A 17,409-nucleotide genomic window follows, 5' to 3' on the forward strand; every position below is an offset into this window, starting at 1 on the left:
AGCTCCATTCACAGAAACCTGTTTCAGTGCATGTCCCTTTAAATGCAAATGAGCTCTGCTGACCCACCCCTCATGATATTGTTTATTTTAGCCGCGGAACTTGCTAACTAGCACATTATTAGGAAAGCCGATTTGCAAAGATTCATAAAAGAACCTTATACTCACTTCTTCTGAAGTGAATTTTGCGTGAACATAAACACATTTATTTACAACCCCGATTCCAAAAAAGTTGGGACACTGTACAAATTGTGAATAAAAACAGAATGCAATGATGTGGAAGTTTCAAATTTCAATATGTTATTCAGAATACAACATAGATGACATATCAAATGTTTAAATTGAGAAAATAAGTTGATTTAAAATTTCATGGCATCAACACATCTCAAAAAAGTTGGGACAAGGCCATGTTTACCACTGTGTGGCATCCCCTCTTCTTTTTATAACAGTGTGCAAACGTCTGGGGACTGAGGAGACAAGTTGCTCAAGTTTAGGAATAGGAATGTTTTCCCATTCTGGTCTAATACAGGCTTCTAGTTGCTCAACTGTCTTAGGTCTTCTTTGTCGCATCTTCCTCTTTATGATGCGCCAAATGTTTTCTATGGGTGAAAGATCTTGACTGCAGGCTGGCAATTTCAGTACCCGGATCCTTCTTCTACGCAGCCATGATGTTGTAATTGATGCAGTATGTGGTCTGGCATTTTCATGAGGATAAATGCAAGGTCTTCCCACCTTTCAGCATTGATGGTGCCTTTCCAGATGTGTAAGCTGCCCATGCCACACGCACTCATGCAACCCCATACCATCAGAGATGCAGGCTTCTGAACTGAGCGCTGATAACAACTTGTGTTGTCCTTGTCCTCTTTAGTCCGGATGACATGGCGTCCCAGTTTTCCAAAAATAACTTTAAATTTTGATTCTTCTGACCACAGAACAGTTTTCCACTTTGCCACAGTCCATTTTAAATGAGCCTTGGCCCAGAGAAAACGCCTGCGCTTCTGAATCATGTTTAGATATGGCTTCTTTTTTGACCTATAGAGTTTTAGCCTGTAACGGCGAATGGCACGGTGGATTGTGTTCACCGACAATGTTTTGTGGAAGTATTCCTGAGCCCGTGTTGTGATTTCCATTACAGTAGCATTCCTGTATGTGATGCAGTGCCGTCTAAGGGCCCGGAGATCACGGGCATCCAGTATGGTTTTCCGCCCTTGACACTAATCCACAGAGATTGTTCCAGATTCTCTGCATCTTTGGATGATATTATGCACTTTAGATGATGATAACTTCAAACTCTTTGCAATTTTTCTCTGAGAAACTCCTTTCTGATATTGCTCCACTATTTTTCGCCGCAGCATTGGGGGAATTGGTGATCCTCTGCCCATCTTGACTTCTGAGAGACACTGCCACTCTGAGAGGCTCTTTTTATACCCAATCATGTTGCCAATTGACCTAATAAGTTGCAAACTGGTCCTCCCGCTGTGTTCTTATATGTACATTTAACTCTTCCGGCCTCTTATTGCTACCTGTCCCAACTTTTTTTGGAAACCCAATCATGCTCATGAAATCCAAAATGAGCCAGTATTTGGCATGATATTTCAAAATGTCTCACTTTCAACATTTGATATGTTATCTGTATTCTATTGTGAAGAAAATATAAGTTTATGAGATTTGTAAATTATTCCATTCCTTCTTTACTCACAATTTGTACCGTGTCCCAACTTTTTTGGAATCGGGTTTGTACATTGTGGCGCATTCCCTTCAAAAACAAAATCCTCTGCGTTTTCAGCGGCTCAGATGTTGTGAGTAAATGACGTCTGCTATGTTCATTATTACATCCAACAACAAAACACTTCAATCACTTAAACTGAGACATTCTTATTTACAACTGTGCCGGTGTCAAAAAAATGCCAGATTGGATGGACGATTTACAGCCCAAAAAGCTCTCAAAAACCTGCCCATTCCAACAAGAAACCACCCAAAACTTTAACTGTCAAAATAATGTGATAAAATATTGCCATGTCAATCAAGGTTAATAAGGACCATTTTTAGCTCCTTAAAACAAAATAATGACGTCAAAATAATATAAATAAATAGATACATTTTCCAGGTAAATGGATCAAATAAGAGCAAATACATTAGAGATGTATCAAATGTAAGAGAATCAAATTCAAAAATGCCCAATCTGGCAACACTGAATGCCAGTGTCAGCCGACACTTGTGGGAGGGGCCTGGGCATGTGTGACATCACTCTGCCAAGAATCTGTAAATGGCTTGATCAGAGAAAGCAGTTATGATTTATGAGGATTAAAAAAAAAAAAAAAAAAAAAAAAAAACCCTGGGTGGATTTTTATCATTATAATGTGGTTGTGTACACACTGCCAACACACATTTCAGTTCAAACGTATACATAGTTTGTATTTCTCCAGGAGACACTCAACATGTAATAAAAATGAGTGAGAAAACTTCATTGATAAAGGCAGACAGACAGAAAAAAATATCCAGTGTAAGCAAAGCAATCTTTGTTTATCTGCAGTATCTATCATTCAGGATCACAAAATTATCAAAAATCACATGAAAATATTCTGACAAAACAAATATCTAGAACTGTATATGAAACAGTATTAGAGTTTAAAGCCAGATGCAGTTATGATCAATATATGATTTATGAGGAAAACAGAATCACAGAGAGTTTGATGATTGTTCTGTGATGAAACACGTGTAAATCACCTCCGTCACGTCAGATTCCTGTAACACAAACACAAATTAATAAAGTTATTCATATTAAATAAATGACAGAAACATGCTGCAAATTCATCATAAGGACTGATAATGCATTGGACCAGAGCAGCAAATGGAGTATTATGGGATAGAATCAGTGAATATTATGGGATAGAATCAGTGTTTCTTGCACTGAATGACTGTTTTGTGTTTGTGTGTAATGGAGAGTGTCTGTCTTTTGTGTTTTTAGGACTTTTATTATGAAATTTTAGAACAGAAGAACAAAAAATAAAACCAAGTAACACGATTGTCTGTTGAAAGCATAAAACCTGTAACACATAATATACCGCTCACTGCCAAATATGTGTAATGAGTAAGTGAAGTAGTTTGCAGTAGCAGTGATACACATTTTAAGCTGCAATATACTATTGCTATGTGCTTTGTAGTTGTTTTGAACTGTAAAATAATAATGAATAAATGTAAGTTTCATTGAAACGACACAGAGACTCTTACCGTCATCAGTGCAGTGTGTTTGTAGAGTTTTACAGCAGCTCGAGTCTCGTCTTCATGAACTGTAATGACAAACATGTTCATCAAAACATGGAGAATATTGTTGATTCACAAATAAAACTCATTGTTTTTCAGATGTGTGAGCTGTGGATTCACTCGACCTGAGTCTCTGTGTTTCCTGCAGATACAAAACATCAGAATTACAGCCACAATCACCAGAGATCCAGCAACAGCAACAGAGATCAGCACTATCAGAGATACTGAGGTGTGATATGAAGGAGAAGCTGAAGGAGACTGTGATGGAGGAGGTGAAGGAGGATGTGGAGGAGTCTGTGGGTCTGGTCTTGTAGCAGCTAAATAAATAAACACATATCTCATAGTTGTTTTATCTGAACATGTCTGACAGAGTTGATGTTTAATGCTGGTACTGTTAGTCCACATCTTAATGTGTTTCTCAAGATTTAAAATAGATTCATCTTTAACAAGATCATACATTGATTATTTTCCAAATGAAAGAACAATCAGGTAAAAGTAAAGTGCCTCAGTAATTATGTGTGTATTTTGCTTGTTTTATAAATACTCATTAAAATATTTTGTTTGTGTACAAATAAACAATCATTCTTTTGAAGACTGGCAACACAAATGAGAGTGTAATTGTGACTCACTAAAGACAGTAACACTGAATCTGTGTTTATCCTCTGAGCTGCTGCGGCTGATCTCAACTTCATAAAGTCCAGAGTCTGTGGTTCTGGTGTTCTTGATGGTCAGAGATCCAGTCTGATGATCCAGCTTCAGTCTGTCTCTGAATCTCCCATCAGGACCATCACCGATGTCACTTGTCTCTCCACTGATTTTAGCTATAAGACTCCTGTTAGCTCCAAAAGTCCACATTATATCATCATCTGTCTGTATTTCAGTGTTATTAATCTGTAGAGAGTCTGAATCTCCCTCCTGCACTGACACTGGCTTCACTGTGTCTGTATCTCCAAACACACCTGGAAAACAAGGAACAAGGGCTAGTTTTATAAAATTTACATTTGACATTAATAATATTCAGACCAATCACATGAACACAACAGAAGCAAACTGGTGTGTGGATTATTAATTGCATTTATTATAGTAATTTTGAACAAAACTGATTTCCCTATGCAGCAACTGAAGTTGATTTGAGCTAATGTAATAACTGCACATAATGTAATAAATATTACATTATTGTTGTAATAAAATGTTCATAATGTAATAATTTTCTCAGAATGTAATACAATCTTGAGCTCATAATGTAATAATAATTTTTCAATGTAATAATGTTTCACATAATGTAATAGGTTATTGTATGAGAAATGTATTACATTATGAACACACTTTGGCAGCTTATAATGTATTCACAGTTCATAAGGTAATACCAGCACATCATTTAAAACAATTATTATTATGTTTACAATATCATAATTATCTTTTAATATAATAAATTTGTAAACAAAACTTAATCATAGTTTTATTTAAATAAAATTAGACTTATTAGGCTAGATTGTGAACTTGTTTACTAATTTTGTGATTATGACATACTTAACTTTTGAGATATAGTCCTGGTTTCACAGACAGGGCTTAGACTAAGCCAGGATTAGGCCATAGTTCAATTAGGTCATTTAAGTCAATTTTATACACACGTGCCATAGAAAACAAACAAACAAACAAAAATAAAACATTACTGATGTGAATTTTGAGGGAAAAAAAGGCACTGATATATTTTAAGATCAGTCAGAGCAAGTTTCTCAGACTTAGATTTTAGTCTGGCATTAGGCTGAAGTCTTGTCTGTGAAACTGGGGGATAGTCATTTAAATGGTTGTTTATATTCTACACAAATGTATAGGCCTAATGTATTTATAATTTTAGCGATATGATTAGAGGTTTTATCTTCCTGAGGTAAATGTCACATAACTGAGATTCTTCACAGGCTGTTGTACTGATGATTTCTGGTTAAAACCACTTAGAGACACAGAAATGATGCGTGATTGTGAGTTGTACTTTTTTTTTTTTTAAAGTGAAGAAATGTTAATTTAACTTGTGTAACTTAACAATTTGAGCATAAAAACTGCCCTGTGAGTGAGAGAGCACAAAAATAAAACCCCGTCCTCTACTCAATATTCCGTTTCAGTTGGAAATACAACACCACACTGAAATCCAGTCGGCAGCAACTTCTGGTTCATGTGGACTTTAAAGTAAATATGTCAGCAAACTGCACTCTTTCAAGGATGTGCATTTAATGCATGGCCAGAGTAAGAACATCATCTAAGTGTTTAAAACATGCAAAGTAGGATTGCCAGCTGTCCCTGTATTTAAGCAACATTCCATAATAAATCCATACAGAAGGCAGTTTATCATGTCACGCCCAGTTTAGGGAGCTAATCACACACACACACACACACACACACACACACACACACACTTACACACACACACACACACACACACACACGCACACACACACGCACACACACACACACACACACATTCTGCACAAACTCTTTTCCACTCTGGAGAGCATCACATGTTTCTATTTACAATGTTTGCAGCGTTGAGCATTGTAGCTTATCACAGATACATCCACTGAACCGATGAACTGAGACGAGTGACAGGCTCAGTGCATTTGAAATGATAAAGGGAGCGCTCTTTGCACACACTAGACTATCTGTAATGCATTCAGAATTTAAATTAAAGAGTTTTTTGTTTGTTTTTTGTGTTTGTTTTTAATGATGTTAAGAGGAACAATGTCCCCTCACTAAAGTTCAGCTATAGTTTAGTTATTCTATATAAATGCAAAAATGAATCTGAACATTTTTGCTTTACTTAATCCATTTATGTACAAATTAATTCTAAAAATAAATTTTTACATGAAAACATTAATATAGAGAATATAACTGTGTTAAATATATTAAGGCAATTTAAGTGTTTTTACAACGTTTTGTCGCACTGTTTAATGATTGAAATATTGCCGCGGGTGCATAATATGGATTGCAAATGGCCAAAACTTGCATTTTGTTCACATACATTCAGCATCGGCATGAGCCCGTCTACGGAGAATCTTCCCACTCCCTTTTAAGTCCTATTGTACCGAATTTTGGTTGCAGTTCCACCAGAGTTCCACTGGGGGCGATCGCCATGAGTGCAAAATGAATGGGAGTCTATGGGGCTAGACGGCTAAATTTGTCCCTTTCACCCGATTGCCATTGAGAAATCTCAGATCTGATTGTAGGTTTTGCAAGTTCAACATGGGTTATAGGTCGAAAGTTGAATGAACAAGTACTTCCTTTCGATTTCTTACAGGTTGAGTTGTTGTTGCCCATAACACGCTAGCATTCTGCTAATGAACATATAACGTATGACGTCATTGACATTTTAAAAGACTTTTTAAAGCAAATAAGTGACTCTAAAAAATCTAACACCCAGTAATGTGTAGTTTCTTTGCATCTCCTTTCGAAAACAACATTCAAATTACTAGACAAAAAATTATATCCTGAGAAAAGTGGATTTTGAGGGGTATACCGCTATTGACCTCCATTCATTCTGCACTCGTCCTGTGAGCGCCCTCATATGGAATCAGAGTGGAACTGCAACCAGTTCAGAAGCCAGGCTGTTCCTGCCTTTTACCAATCCAGTGTTGACACCTATCACATGCGGTCTATTTAAATTCCCATTCTTCAGCGTCTCTTCCATCGCATTGCTGCTTGCAAATTAAACTGTTGCAGCATGTTTCAGAACATCTGAAATCCGCATCTAAGTTTGGTGAATGCTCTTTCAATCCATATCGCCGTGTATATTGCCTGGTTAACATCGTTTTGCATCGGTTGCAGGAGCGAAATATTAAGCATATTTGCAGCAGCATTTACACATCTGTGTTTATACACATGGAGCATTACGCAGCCTAGAGCATGTAATCGCTCTGAGAACACGCCGATAAGGCCATGAGAACAGGGTTAAGTTAAATGAGACATTCTCGTGTAGGCGTTTCAACGGGGGTTCGCTGTATTATCTCAATGTCACGGGTGTTTATTTCTAAGGTTGATGTTACATAAGCTGTGTGAGTGTGCGGTTGATTCAGATGTCTATCAGATGCCCCGTTTGTGTGTGTTTTACTACTTACACAATAATTTAGTATAAAACGTTATTTACAATGCACAGGTTTTTAATCATATTTTAGGGGAGACAACCCTCATATTCACACTATTTACACGCTGTTCACCAAGCAGGATCTTAAGTAAAAACACATTTTAAACTCACCTACCAGACGCCACAAACACAAACAGAACCAAAATCTGTCAAACATCTTCAACGGTTTCAGTCCACAAATAAGAGAAGACAAACTCTTCAAAACAGGTCCAGGATTAAAATGACAGATGAGCTGATGAGAGGCTGAACTGTACAGTCATGAGAAACTCTACTGTCAGCTAAAATATCTGCACATCTATTAGTGTTGATACGTGTGAACATCTAGCTCTTTTTTTTTTCTTTTTTGCTCATGTCACATGTTAACTTGACAGCTTTTAGCTCCAGTTAGCCACAGCTTCCTCTGCTGTTCAGTGCTAATGTCTTCAACAGAAGTAAACTGCCCCACAACATGATGAGAGACTAGAGAAGATAAAAGTGTCTTAAAGCAGTGTAGCAGTGCATCTGCTCATGAGATCCTGAGAGTGTTTGGCTCTGCTCTCTCCTGTAACTGTCTTCAGCTCGTTTGTTCTTCATTTCTTATCAATTGTCTCGATTGTTACTCCTCTCAGAAAAAGAAAAAAAAAAAAAAATGGGGACTGCAACAATTTGTCACATGGCTTAGACGAGCTGCTAAACATTGTGACTTCTGATTTGACAAAGATAATCCATTTTAAACAAATGCTTGGATATTAGGCTGGTAAATAAAGCAGTAACTGACCATTTGCAAAGAGCTTGACTGACAGGCGATCTGACCAATCAGAACACAGATATTATGCTTTCCACCATCTTGCACGACATCCACAGCCGGTCTATATATAAGTCAATGTTAAAACAAGGTATAAAAGATTGACTTAGTTAAAACTAATAACTAAATATAAAATGTGCCAGGGTTAAGCTGTGCTGTTGCTGTAATTGTTTTGCTACCAGAAAACCTGTCAAATCTGGCACTGTATGCATGGCTTTGCAGTCATCTTTTTTATTTTTATTATTATTATTATTATTTTTTAATTAAAAGTAAAAAATGAAGTACATTATGTTTAGAAAGCACTGAATTATTAAAATGTAATGTTTTCAATAAGATACTGGAAATAATTTATTTTTCTTAATTTTATGAAATGCCAAATGTATCTCCAGTTACAGAATCACTCATGTACTTTGATATTCTTTCATGAAAATTAAAGTATACAATGGAAATATGTTTTGTTGTTGTTATTAGTGATTTAGTAGTTGTTGTATTGATATTATTTATTCTGATTAAGCATTTTAGGTTACATTCATTCAAGACACTTACAAATCTGTTATTTCTAATGAAAAAAATATGCAAAATAGTAATTAATATACTAAATATATCTGTGACAAGAATGACAAAATGTACAAATTATCCTTATTGACATGTTCTATTGTTGCAGTGTACTGATGAAATATTATTTGAAAGTACAAAAAATAAAAAAAGCTTTTAAACTGGTGCTCTGCTCAACTGTATGCTGTAACAGTGGCAGTATCATTGATTACGTTTACATGGACATCAGTAATCTAATGATTTACCATATTCTAAATAAGCCATACTTAGAATATGGTAAGCAATAGTAGCAATAGTAACTTTTAGAATTTTCCATTCATCTTCCCGTTTTTGCATGTTATAGTACAGATCGATTAATGGCACATGTCATTACGTCACCACGCGACGCCATCCACCTTCCCCTCCAGATTTTAATGTACAAACATATAGTTCGTCTTCGTGGTGATGCCATATACAGTTTTGGCAGTTTCATTTTAATTTATGAAAGCTTCAAGTACAGTTACATCTGGATTTAAAGCAGTAGTAAGAAGTAGATGTTGAGCTATCATTGTTTGAATTATTCTAGATTATTTGAAAGAAATACAGAGGATTGGCGATTACAGTCTCTTCATCATCATTCTGACCAGCATTCTCTGGCTCTGAGGAGAGTGCTGAAACTGATGTTTCAGAGGGAACAGGTGGGACAGCAGTCCCTGAGGGTCCAGGTGATGAAGGAGACTGTGTTGGGTCAGGGACCAGTGAAGGGGATGTGGAACCCAGTACAGCCGTGTCACTGCTGGTGACCAGGGTGGAAGAACCCAGTGTCAGTGTGGAGGAGGTGGTGACAGAACAACCTCTGGATCTGTAATGGTGTGATCCTCGCTGATGTCACAGAAGCCCTCATCTTCATCTTGCTCCTCCACATTAAGGTCCTCAGTGAGTTCTGCTGTCTCTTCAGAGTCTGGGTTCATGTCCTGCAGTGCCTGTCCAGTCTGCTGGAACAGAAGTGCATTCCAATGAGCTCATTTTCAGGGCATGGGAGCCTTTTCACATCTCTAATAAGTGAAAAGAACAATATAGACAAATTTCTTTCCAAATGGCATTACATTTTTAGAGCAACAGAATAGGAAATTACTTACTGACACAATACTGCATGGCTGAGCGGGACTGGACACATCTGCAGTGGCTCTGAGGACAGGGGCTAGAACTTGAGGATCTGGTGTCTGTACAATCATGAAGTAACATAAAATAGATTTAGTAAATATAACATTAAACAAATAACTCATCCAAGCTTAAATCATACACTACTACAGTTTAAACGTTTGAGGTTCAAATGTTTCTAAAAGAAACCTATTCTGTTCACCAGAGTTGCAAATGATCAAAAATACAGTAAAAACAGTAAAAACAAAAAAAAGATATTGATACACTGTGAAGCATTACTACAATTTAAAGTTGTAAAATGTAATTTATTTCTGTGGGGCAATACCACATGTCCAGCATCATTACTCCAGTCTTCAGTGTTACATGATTCTTCAGAAACTATTCTATTGAACATAAACATTCATTACTGTTAGTTGAAAATGTGAAAATGGTTGATACATAATAAAACTGCATTACAGTGGTTGTCAAGCTTACTGTGTTGAGGAAAGAGCACGAAGATGACAAAAGGGTCCTATTATGCTTTTTCACTTTTTCAACTTTAGTTAGTCTGTAATGTTGCTGTTTTAGCATAAAGTAGATGTTGAGCTATCATTGTTTGAATTATTCTAGATTATTTGAAAGAAATACAGAGGATTGGCGATTACAGTCTCTTCATCATCATTCTGACCAGCTTCTTCTCTGGCTCTGAGGAGAGTGGCTGAAACTTTTTCAGAGGGAACAGGTGGGACAGCAGTCCCTGAGGGTCCAGGTGATGAAGGAGACTGTGTTGGGTCAGGGACCAGTGAAGGGGATGTGGAACCCAGTACTGTGTTGAGGAAAGAGCACGAAGATGACAAAAGGGTCCTATTATGCTTTTTCACTTTTTCAACTTTAGTTAGTCTGTAATGTTGCTGTTTTAGCATAAAGTCTGCAAAGTAACAAAGCTTAAAGTCCAATTCATAAGGAGATATTTTATTTAACAGAAATCACTTTTCAAAAACTACAAGGACGACTCGTTTGAACTACAATGGATATTTTCCGGGATTTCGAATGGGACGAGACCTGGTTGAGCTGCACCAGAGAAGGCAACGAGTGTTATCACTATGCTGGAGACACGCTAGCTTTCCCAAAGCAGAGGAACTTAGAGTGGTTACAATCATCCAGATTTAAATCATGCTCAAATTGATTTGATTTTGAGTAATATTTACACTGAAGCTCGCAGGAGGCTATGGTAAGGGCGGGGCATGACATTTCCCAACCATGCACCGAGTGCTGCTGATCACAACACACACTGACCCAGTTAACCAATCACAGCACACACTGGCCCAGCTAACCAATCACAACACACACTGGCCCAGCTAACCAATCACAGCACACACCGGCCCAGCTAACCAATCACAACACACACTGGCCCAGCTAACCGATCACAACACACACTGGCCCAGCTAACCAATCACAGCACACACTGACCCAGCTAACCGATCACAGCACACATGTTCTGCCCAGCTATCCGATCACAACACACACTGACCCAGTTACCGATCACACACACACCTGGCCCAGCTAACCAATCGCAGCACACACTGGACCAGCTAACCAATCACAGCACACACTGGCCCAGCTAACCGATCACAACACACACTGGCCCAGCTAACCGATCACAACACACACTGGCCCAGCTAACCGATCACAGCACACACTGGCCCAGCTAACCGATCATCACACACACACTGGCCCAGCTAACCGATCACAACACACACTGACCCAGTTAACCGATCACAACACACACTGGCCCAGCTAACCAATCACAACACACACTGGCCCAGCTAACCGATCACAACACACACTGGCCCAGCTAACCGATCACAACACACACCGGCCCAGCTAACCGATCACAGCACACACCGGCCCCGCTATCCAATCACAGCACACACCGGCCCAGCTAACCGATCACAACACACACTGACCCAGTTTAACCGATCACAACACACACTGGCCCAGCTAACCGATCACAGCACACACTGACCCAGCTAACCGATCACAACACACACTGGCCCAGCTAACCGATCACAACACACACTGGCCCAGCTAACCGATCACAACACACACTGGCCCAGCTAACCAATCACAGCACACACTGGCCCAGCTAACCGATCACAACACACACTGGCCCAGCTAACCAATCACAGCACACACTGGGCCAGCTATCCGATCACAACACACACTGGGCCAGTTAACCAATCACAGCACACACTGGCCCAGCTAACCGATCACAACACACACTGGCCCAGCTAACCGATCACAACACACACTGGGCCAGCTATCCGATCACAACACACACTGGGCCAGCTATCCGATCACAACACACACTGGCCCAGCTAACCGACCACAACACACACTGGACCAGCTCACCAATCACAACACACACTGGCCCAGCTAACCAATCACGGCACACACTGGCCCAGCTAACCGACTGCAACACAACACACACTGGCCCAGCTAACCAACCACAGCACACACTGGCCCAGCTAACCGATCACAACACACACTGGCCCAGCTAACCGATCACAGCACACACTGGCCCAGCTATCCGATCACAACACACACTGGCCCAGCTATCCGATCACAACACACACTGGCCCAGCTAACCGATCACAACACACACTGACCCAGTTAACCAATCACAACACACACTGGCCCAGCTAACCGATCACGGCACACACTGGCCCAGCTAACCGATCACAACACACACTGACCCAGCTAACCGATCACGGCACACACTGGCCCAGCTAACCGATCACAACACACACTGACCCAGCTAACAAGTCACAACACACATTGGCCCAGCTAACCAATCACAGCACATTTCGTATTTCAGAAGGCGGGCCTTCATTTGATACAGGAACTATTCAAGCCGTTAATGCCAGACTAGAGAGAGCGGTGTTGTGATTGGTTAGCTGGGCCAGAACAAAAACAGCAGAAATAGAACATATATTAAAAAACAGATAGGTTCAGAAGTACCGAAGTTTAAAAACAAACAGAAGTTCAGATGAGAATGACCAAAAACATGTTTCTGATTCAATACGAACCCACATGGAAAATCCAACGTATTGAACAGAAGCAACATTCATCCCACTTCTGGCCTCAGCAACTCTTGCGGTCTGTGCATGTGCCACCCTGGATTCGATCCCACAACCTTAAAGGTTCGGGGCCAGGGGCTTAGCACAGTGCGCCACTCAGTTGAAGAGCTTTATGTGGTAGAATGATCTCACAAACGCATGACTTAACATTTTAGTCAGATTAGCATGCTAAGATAAATAATGATAACATACATGATAACATACGGTTAACCTGATATAGTTTGTATTTCTCCAGGAGACACTCAACATGTAATAGACCTTTGAACCTCAGAGTGAGAAAACTTTATTGATAAAGACAGACATACAGAAAATTATACTTAGAAATCCAGTGTGAGCAAAGCAATCTTTGTTAATCTGCAGTATTTATCATTTAGGATCACAAGCCTATCAAAAATCTTTTCCATTTTAATGTATACTTCCCACATTTAAACTAATTTAACAAACATTTTATAATTAAAAGTTAAACATTTAGAAGGTTTGGGGTTGGGGTATCTGTACTTTTACTCAAGTACTTGATTTGTGGGCCACAGTCTGATTATTACAGTGACTATTTGCGTATAACTGTTCAGCACTAGTTATTTCATAGTTATATTTCTTGAAACTAGTAGATACTGTAATTAATAGTAGTTCTTCAGGAGGAATGACGGAATATATTAGTTATTGATTAGCTAACTGTTACTTAACACAATCATAAAATTATATTACATACTGATTTGTTAACACATATTCCTTAGTAGTTAACAGTAGTGAGTTAAGTCTTAATGAATAATTACCTGTTAGTTCTTCAATAATTCCTTATCACTTATGCAGTAAGTAAGAAGCAGTATTCTAAAGTGTTACCATCTACAATTATATTTGAAACAGTAATAGAGAAAACAGAATTACAGAAAGTTTGATGATTGTTCTGTGATGAAACACGTGTAAATCACCTCCGTCACGTCAGATTCCTGTAAAACAAACACAAATTAATAAAGTCATTCATATTAAATAAATGAAAGAAACATGCTGCAAATTCATCATAAGGACTGATAATGCATTGGACCAGAGCAGCAAATGGAGTATTATGGGATAGAATCAGTGTTTCTTAATTTGAATGACTGTTTTGTGTTTGTATCTAATGGAGAGTCTCTGTGTCTTTCATGTTTTCAGGACTTTTATTATGAAATTTTGGTACACAAGATCAAAAATAAAAAATAAAACCAAGTATAACATGATTGACTGTTAAACCACAAAACATGTTCAACTCATGCTGTAATATACCGCTCACTGCCAAATATGTGTAATGAGTTAGTGAAGTAGTTTGCAGTATGCAGTGATACACATTTTAATATGTAATATACTATTGCTATGTGCTAACTGTAGGAATAAATGTAAATTTCCCTGAAATGACACAGAGACTCATACCTTCATCAGTGCAGTGTGTTTGTAGAGTTTTGCAGCAGCTTGAGTCTCGTCTTCATGAACTGTAATGACAGACATGTTCATCAAAACATGGAGAATATTGTTGATTCATAAATAAGACTCAATGTTTTTACAGATGTGTGAGCTGTGGATTCACTTGACCTGAATCTCTGTGTTTCCTGCAGATACAAAACATCACAATTACAACCACAATCACCAGAGATCCAGCAGCAGCAGCAGAGATCAGCACTATCAGAAATAGAGGTGAAGGAGGATGTGATGGAGCAGTTGAAGGAGAAGCTGAAGGAGACTGTGATGGAGGAGGTGAAGGAGATTGTGGAGGAGTCTGTGGGTCTGGTGTTGTAGCGGCTAAATAAATAAACACATATATCATACTGTAGTTGTTTTATCTGAACATGTCTGACAGAGCTGATGTTTAATGCTGGTACTGTTAGTCCACATCTTAATGTGTGTCTCAAGATTTAAGATTCATATTTAACATGATTATACTGTCGGAGAAGAGAAAGTCATAAAAATATGACCAAATAGAAAAACAATGAGGTGAAAGGAAAGTGCTTTAATAATGATTTGCTTGTTTTATAAATACTCATTATATAATTATTTGTTTATAAACAATCATTCTTTTGAAGACTGGCAGATCAAATAACAGTGTTATTGTGACTCACCGAAGACAGTAACTCTGAATGTGTATGTGGTCGTCTCGCTGCTGATGATGGTCACTTCATAATCTCCAGAGTCTGTGGTTCTGGTGTTTGTGATGATCAGAGATCCAGTCTGAGGATCCAGCTGCAGTCTGCCTCTGAATCCCTCTTCAGTATCATCATCATATAGAGTGATCTTACTGAACTCTCTACTGATTTTAGCTATGAGTGATTTGTTTGACTTCCACATGATCATATTAATGTCCTTTTTTTCAGTAACAGTAATGTTTAGAGTAACAGATTCCCCCTCCATCACTGACTTCACTTCATCAGCACCGAACACACCTGAAGAACAAAGAGAAAACCATTCTTCTAATCAAAAATAAACAGATTTCAAATAAGGTTTAATAAAGTAAACAGTTAAAAATATACTTTTGAAATTGTAGGGTGAAAAATTAACAAAGACTTCTGTTTTCCTGTCCCAAACCTATCTTGAGTAACAAAAGAGCCATTTAGCATTCCTGAAGGAACAGAAGTGCTGATATCGATCGAGGCCCAACATGTGTGTACACCGGGGGTCTTCTAACTGTCACACCTTTTGCCAAGTGTGTGAAGCTTTAATCTGCTGATTGTTCAGTTTGAATGTCTCACATTTAGTTTTTAGTCACATGCACAAGGAAGGGATAAAAGAAGACTGTAACTGTTTCTCTGTTGGGTACAATTAACTATATTTTACCATCCTTCATCTATTTTGTAATCAATTGAAGTGTAACCATAACAAAATACTTTTATTAAACCATTTCAATTATGAATTATGTGCTAACTAATCTTGATTCAATATTAACTTTAAATTGCTACCTATTGCAATACAATACAGTCACTCAATAGCAACGCTCTTCCACATATTTAGCTGTTCTAACTGCTTTTATTTCCGTCGTTGGTATAAGTGGCAGTGGGTGGTAGTCCTTCGCCAATCCTACAGCCTGGACCACTTTATTTCCAAACAACAAAACCAATTAATAATTCCATCTTTGTGGTGATTTTAAATAAAACTGATTTCCTGATGCAGGAACTGAAGTTGATTTGAGCTCCACACAGAGAACTCTTTTACTTCAGATGAGAATCACATCACGACTGAAACTAAAGCTGCTGCTGTTTGAGCTTCAGTGTTTTATATAAAAGACATTTAGAAAAAACAAACACTGAATCTGAAGAAAGAACTGAAATCATAAAAACATATTTCAGACTTACCAACCAGATGCCACAAACACAAACAGAACAAAAATCTGTCAAACATCTTCAACTTTTCAGTCCACAAATATGAAAAGATAAACTCTTCAAAACTGGTTCAGTAATAAAATGAGAGATGAGCTGATGTGAAGCTGCTCTGTAGTAAAGTGAATTGAAACTAGCGTCAGCGAAAATAACACATCTTTAAGTGTTGATGGGTGTGACTATCTACTCAGAAGTAAATGGGTGCTTGGGACAAAAATAGCACCAAAAATTCCTCCCAAATTCAAGATAAGGGACACTTTTCCATTAAGAGACAATATTTGGCCCCTGGAATTAATTTATAGGGGCGTTTTTTATAATTACCTGTTTAACCTTTTGAGCGGTACGGTCCCACATATGGGATTTAGAACGTTCGGTGACGTCGCATAACTGCCAGAATTCAAACTGCGTTTTACAAGCGTTGGTTAGTGCTTGAGCCAGAGACAGGCGCGGCACTGCTCTTGTCATATTATCACCACTATGCAGTATTATTAACCACGTAATGCATATTTTAGTTTTCAGACATTTAAAATGCACGCATAGAGTACTGAAGTAAAACAATACATTTTAGAGTTTGAAAAATACAGGCATAAGCGTCTATGGAGGCTTAAAAAATAGTAATAATCAATTCAAATTTAATTTTGCAGATGTGTTTTATTAATATCAGATACACATAGTGTAAGTAACTATAAAGATCACTCTATTCTTCACCCAGTTCATCCGCCACTTATTACTTGTATTTGGGGAGAAATTGATGAATTCACGTGCTGTAAATGCGACTGACAGGGCTCTGAACTGCAGCGCGAACAAACATGACAGCGCCAATCTCACATTACAGATCCCGATCAAGATCATTTAGAAAGGTTTTTAAACGACCAAACACACTCATTTACACATATTTATGAATCGGAATATCAGATTGTTCATGACATGGTATGCAGGTTTGTGAATATTTTAAATAAAAAAAAAAAAAAAGGAAAAACGAAATAAAAGCAATACATCTGTAATACAGTGTTATTGTAGACGCGGTGTGTCACGCGACAAGCCTGAGGCGTCGCCATGGAAACAGTAAGGGGAACGTTC

General features: G+C 38.2%; 2 protein-coding genes across 5 annotated transcripts; both read right to left on the reverse strand.

Annotated features, from left to right (window-relative positions):
• Positions 1-2,322: 2,322 nt before the first annotated feature.
• LOC122141511 (proline-rich membrane anchor 1-like) lies at positions 2,323-3,703 on the reverse strand. Its single transcript, XM_042749064.1, has 3 exons — positions 3,387-3,703; positions 3,229-3,287; positions 2,323-2,742 (listed from the first exon to the last, which is right to left on the reverse strand). The coding sequence occupies exons 1-3, from the start codon at positions 3,664-3,666 to the stop codon at positions 2,677-2,679; spliced, it is 405 nt and encodes a 134-aa protein (XP_042604998.1). The 5' UTR covers positions 3,667-3,703; the 3' UTR covers positions 2,323-2,676.
• A 4,944-nt stretch (positions 3,704-8,647) lies between these two features.
• Positions 8,648-16,506, reverse strand: LOC122141508. Of its 4 annotated transcripts, none has more exons than XM_042749052.1 (7): positions 16,306-16,506; positions 15,079-15,399; positions 14,555-14,761; positions 14,396-14,454; positions 13,921-13,938; positions 9,851-9,934; positions 8,648-9,703 (listed from the first exon to the last, which is right to left on the reverse strand). In XM_042749052.1, exons 1-7 carry the CDS (start codon positions 16,349-16,351, stop codon positions 9,536-9,538), a joined length of 903 nt encoding a protein of 300 aa, XP_042604986.1. In that variant the 5' UTR covers positions 16,352-16,506; the 3' UTR covers positions 8,648-9,535. The 4 variants fall into 4 exon arrangements, with proteins under 4 accessions (XP_042604986.1, XP_042604985.1, XP_042604988.1 ...); XM_042749051.1 differs by having other exon boundaries at positions 8,648-9,706; XM_042749053.1 differs by having other exon boundaries at positions 9,628-9,766.
• Between the last annotated feature and the right edge of the window lie 903 nt (positions 16,507-17,409).

The sequence above is a fragment of the Cyprinus carpio genome, chromosome B22 (genome assembly GCF_018340385.1).
Source record: "Cyprinus carpio isolate SPL01 chromosome B22, ASM1834038v1, whole genome shotgun sequence".
NCBI lineage: Eukaryota > Metazoa > Chordata > Actinopteri > Cypriniformes > Cyprinidae > Cyprinus > Cyprinus carpio.

Coding starts and splice junctions, on each gene's coding strand:
- LOC122141511 (XM_042749064.1), bottom strand. CDS start 3,666: ATGTGGACTAACAGTACCAGCATTAAACATCAACTCTGTCAGACATGT. Junction 3,288..3,386: donor CAGGAAACACAGAGACTCAG/GTCGAGTGAATC, acceptor TTGTCATTACAG/TTCATGAAGACGAGACTCGA. Junction 2,743..3,228: donor AACACACTGCACTGATGACG/GTAAGAGTCTCT, acceptor TTTGTGTTACAG/GAATCTGACGTGACGGAGGT.
- LOC122141508 (XM_042749051.1), bottom strand. CDS start 16,351: ATGTTTGACAGATTTTTGTTCTGTTTGTGTTTGTGGCATCTGGTTG. Junction 15,400..16,305: donor GTGTTTGTGGCATCTGGTTG/GTAAGTCTGAAA, acceptor TTTGTTCTTCAG/GTGTGTTCGGTGCTGATGAA. Junction 9,707..9,850: donor AGCCATGCAGTATTGTGTCA/GTAAGTAATTTC, acceptor CTTCTGTTCCAG/CAGACTGGACAGGCACTGCA.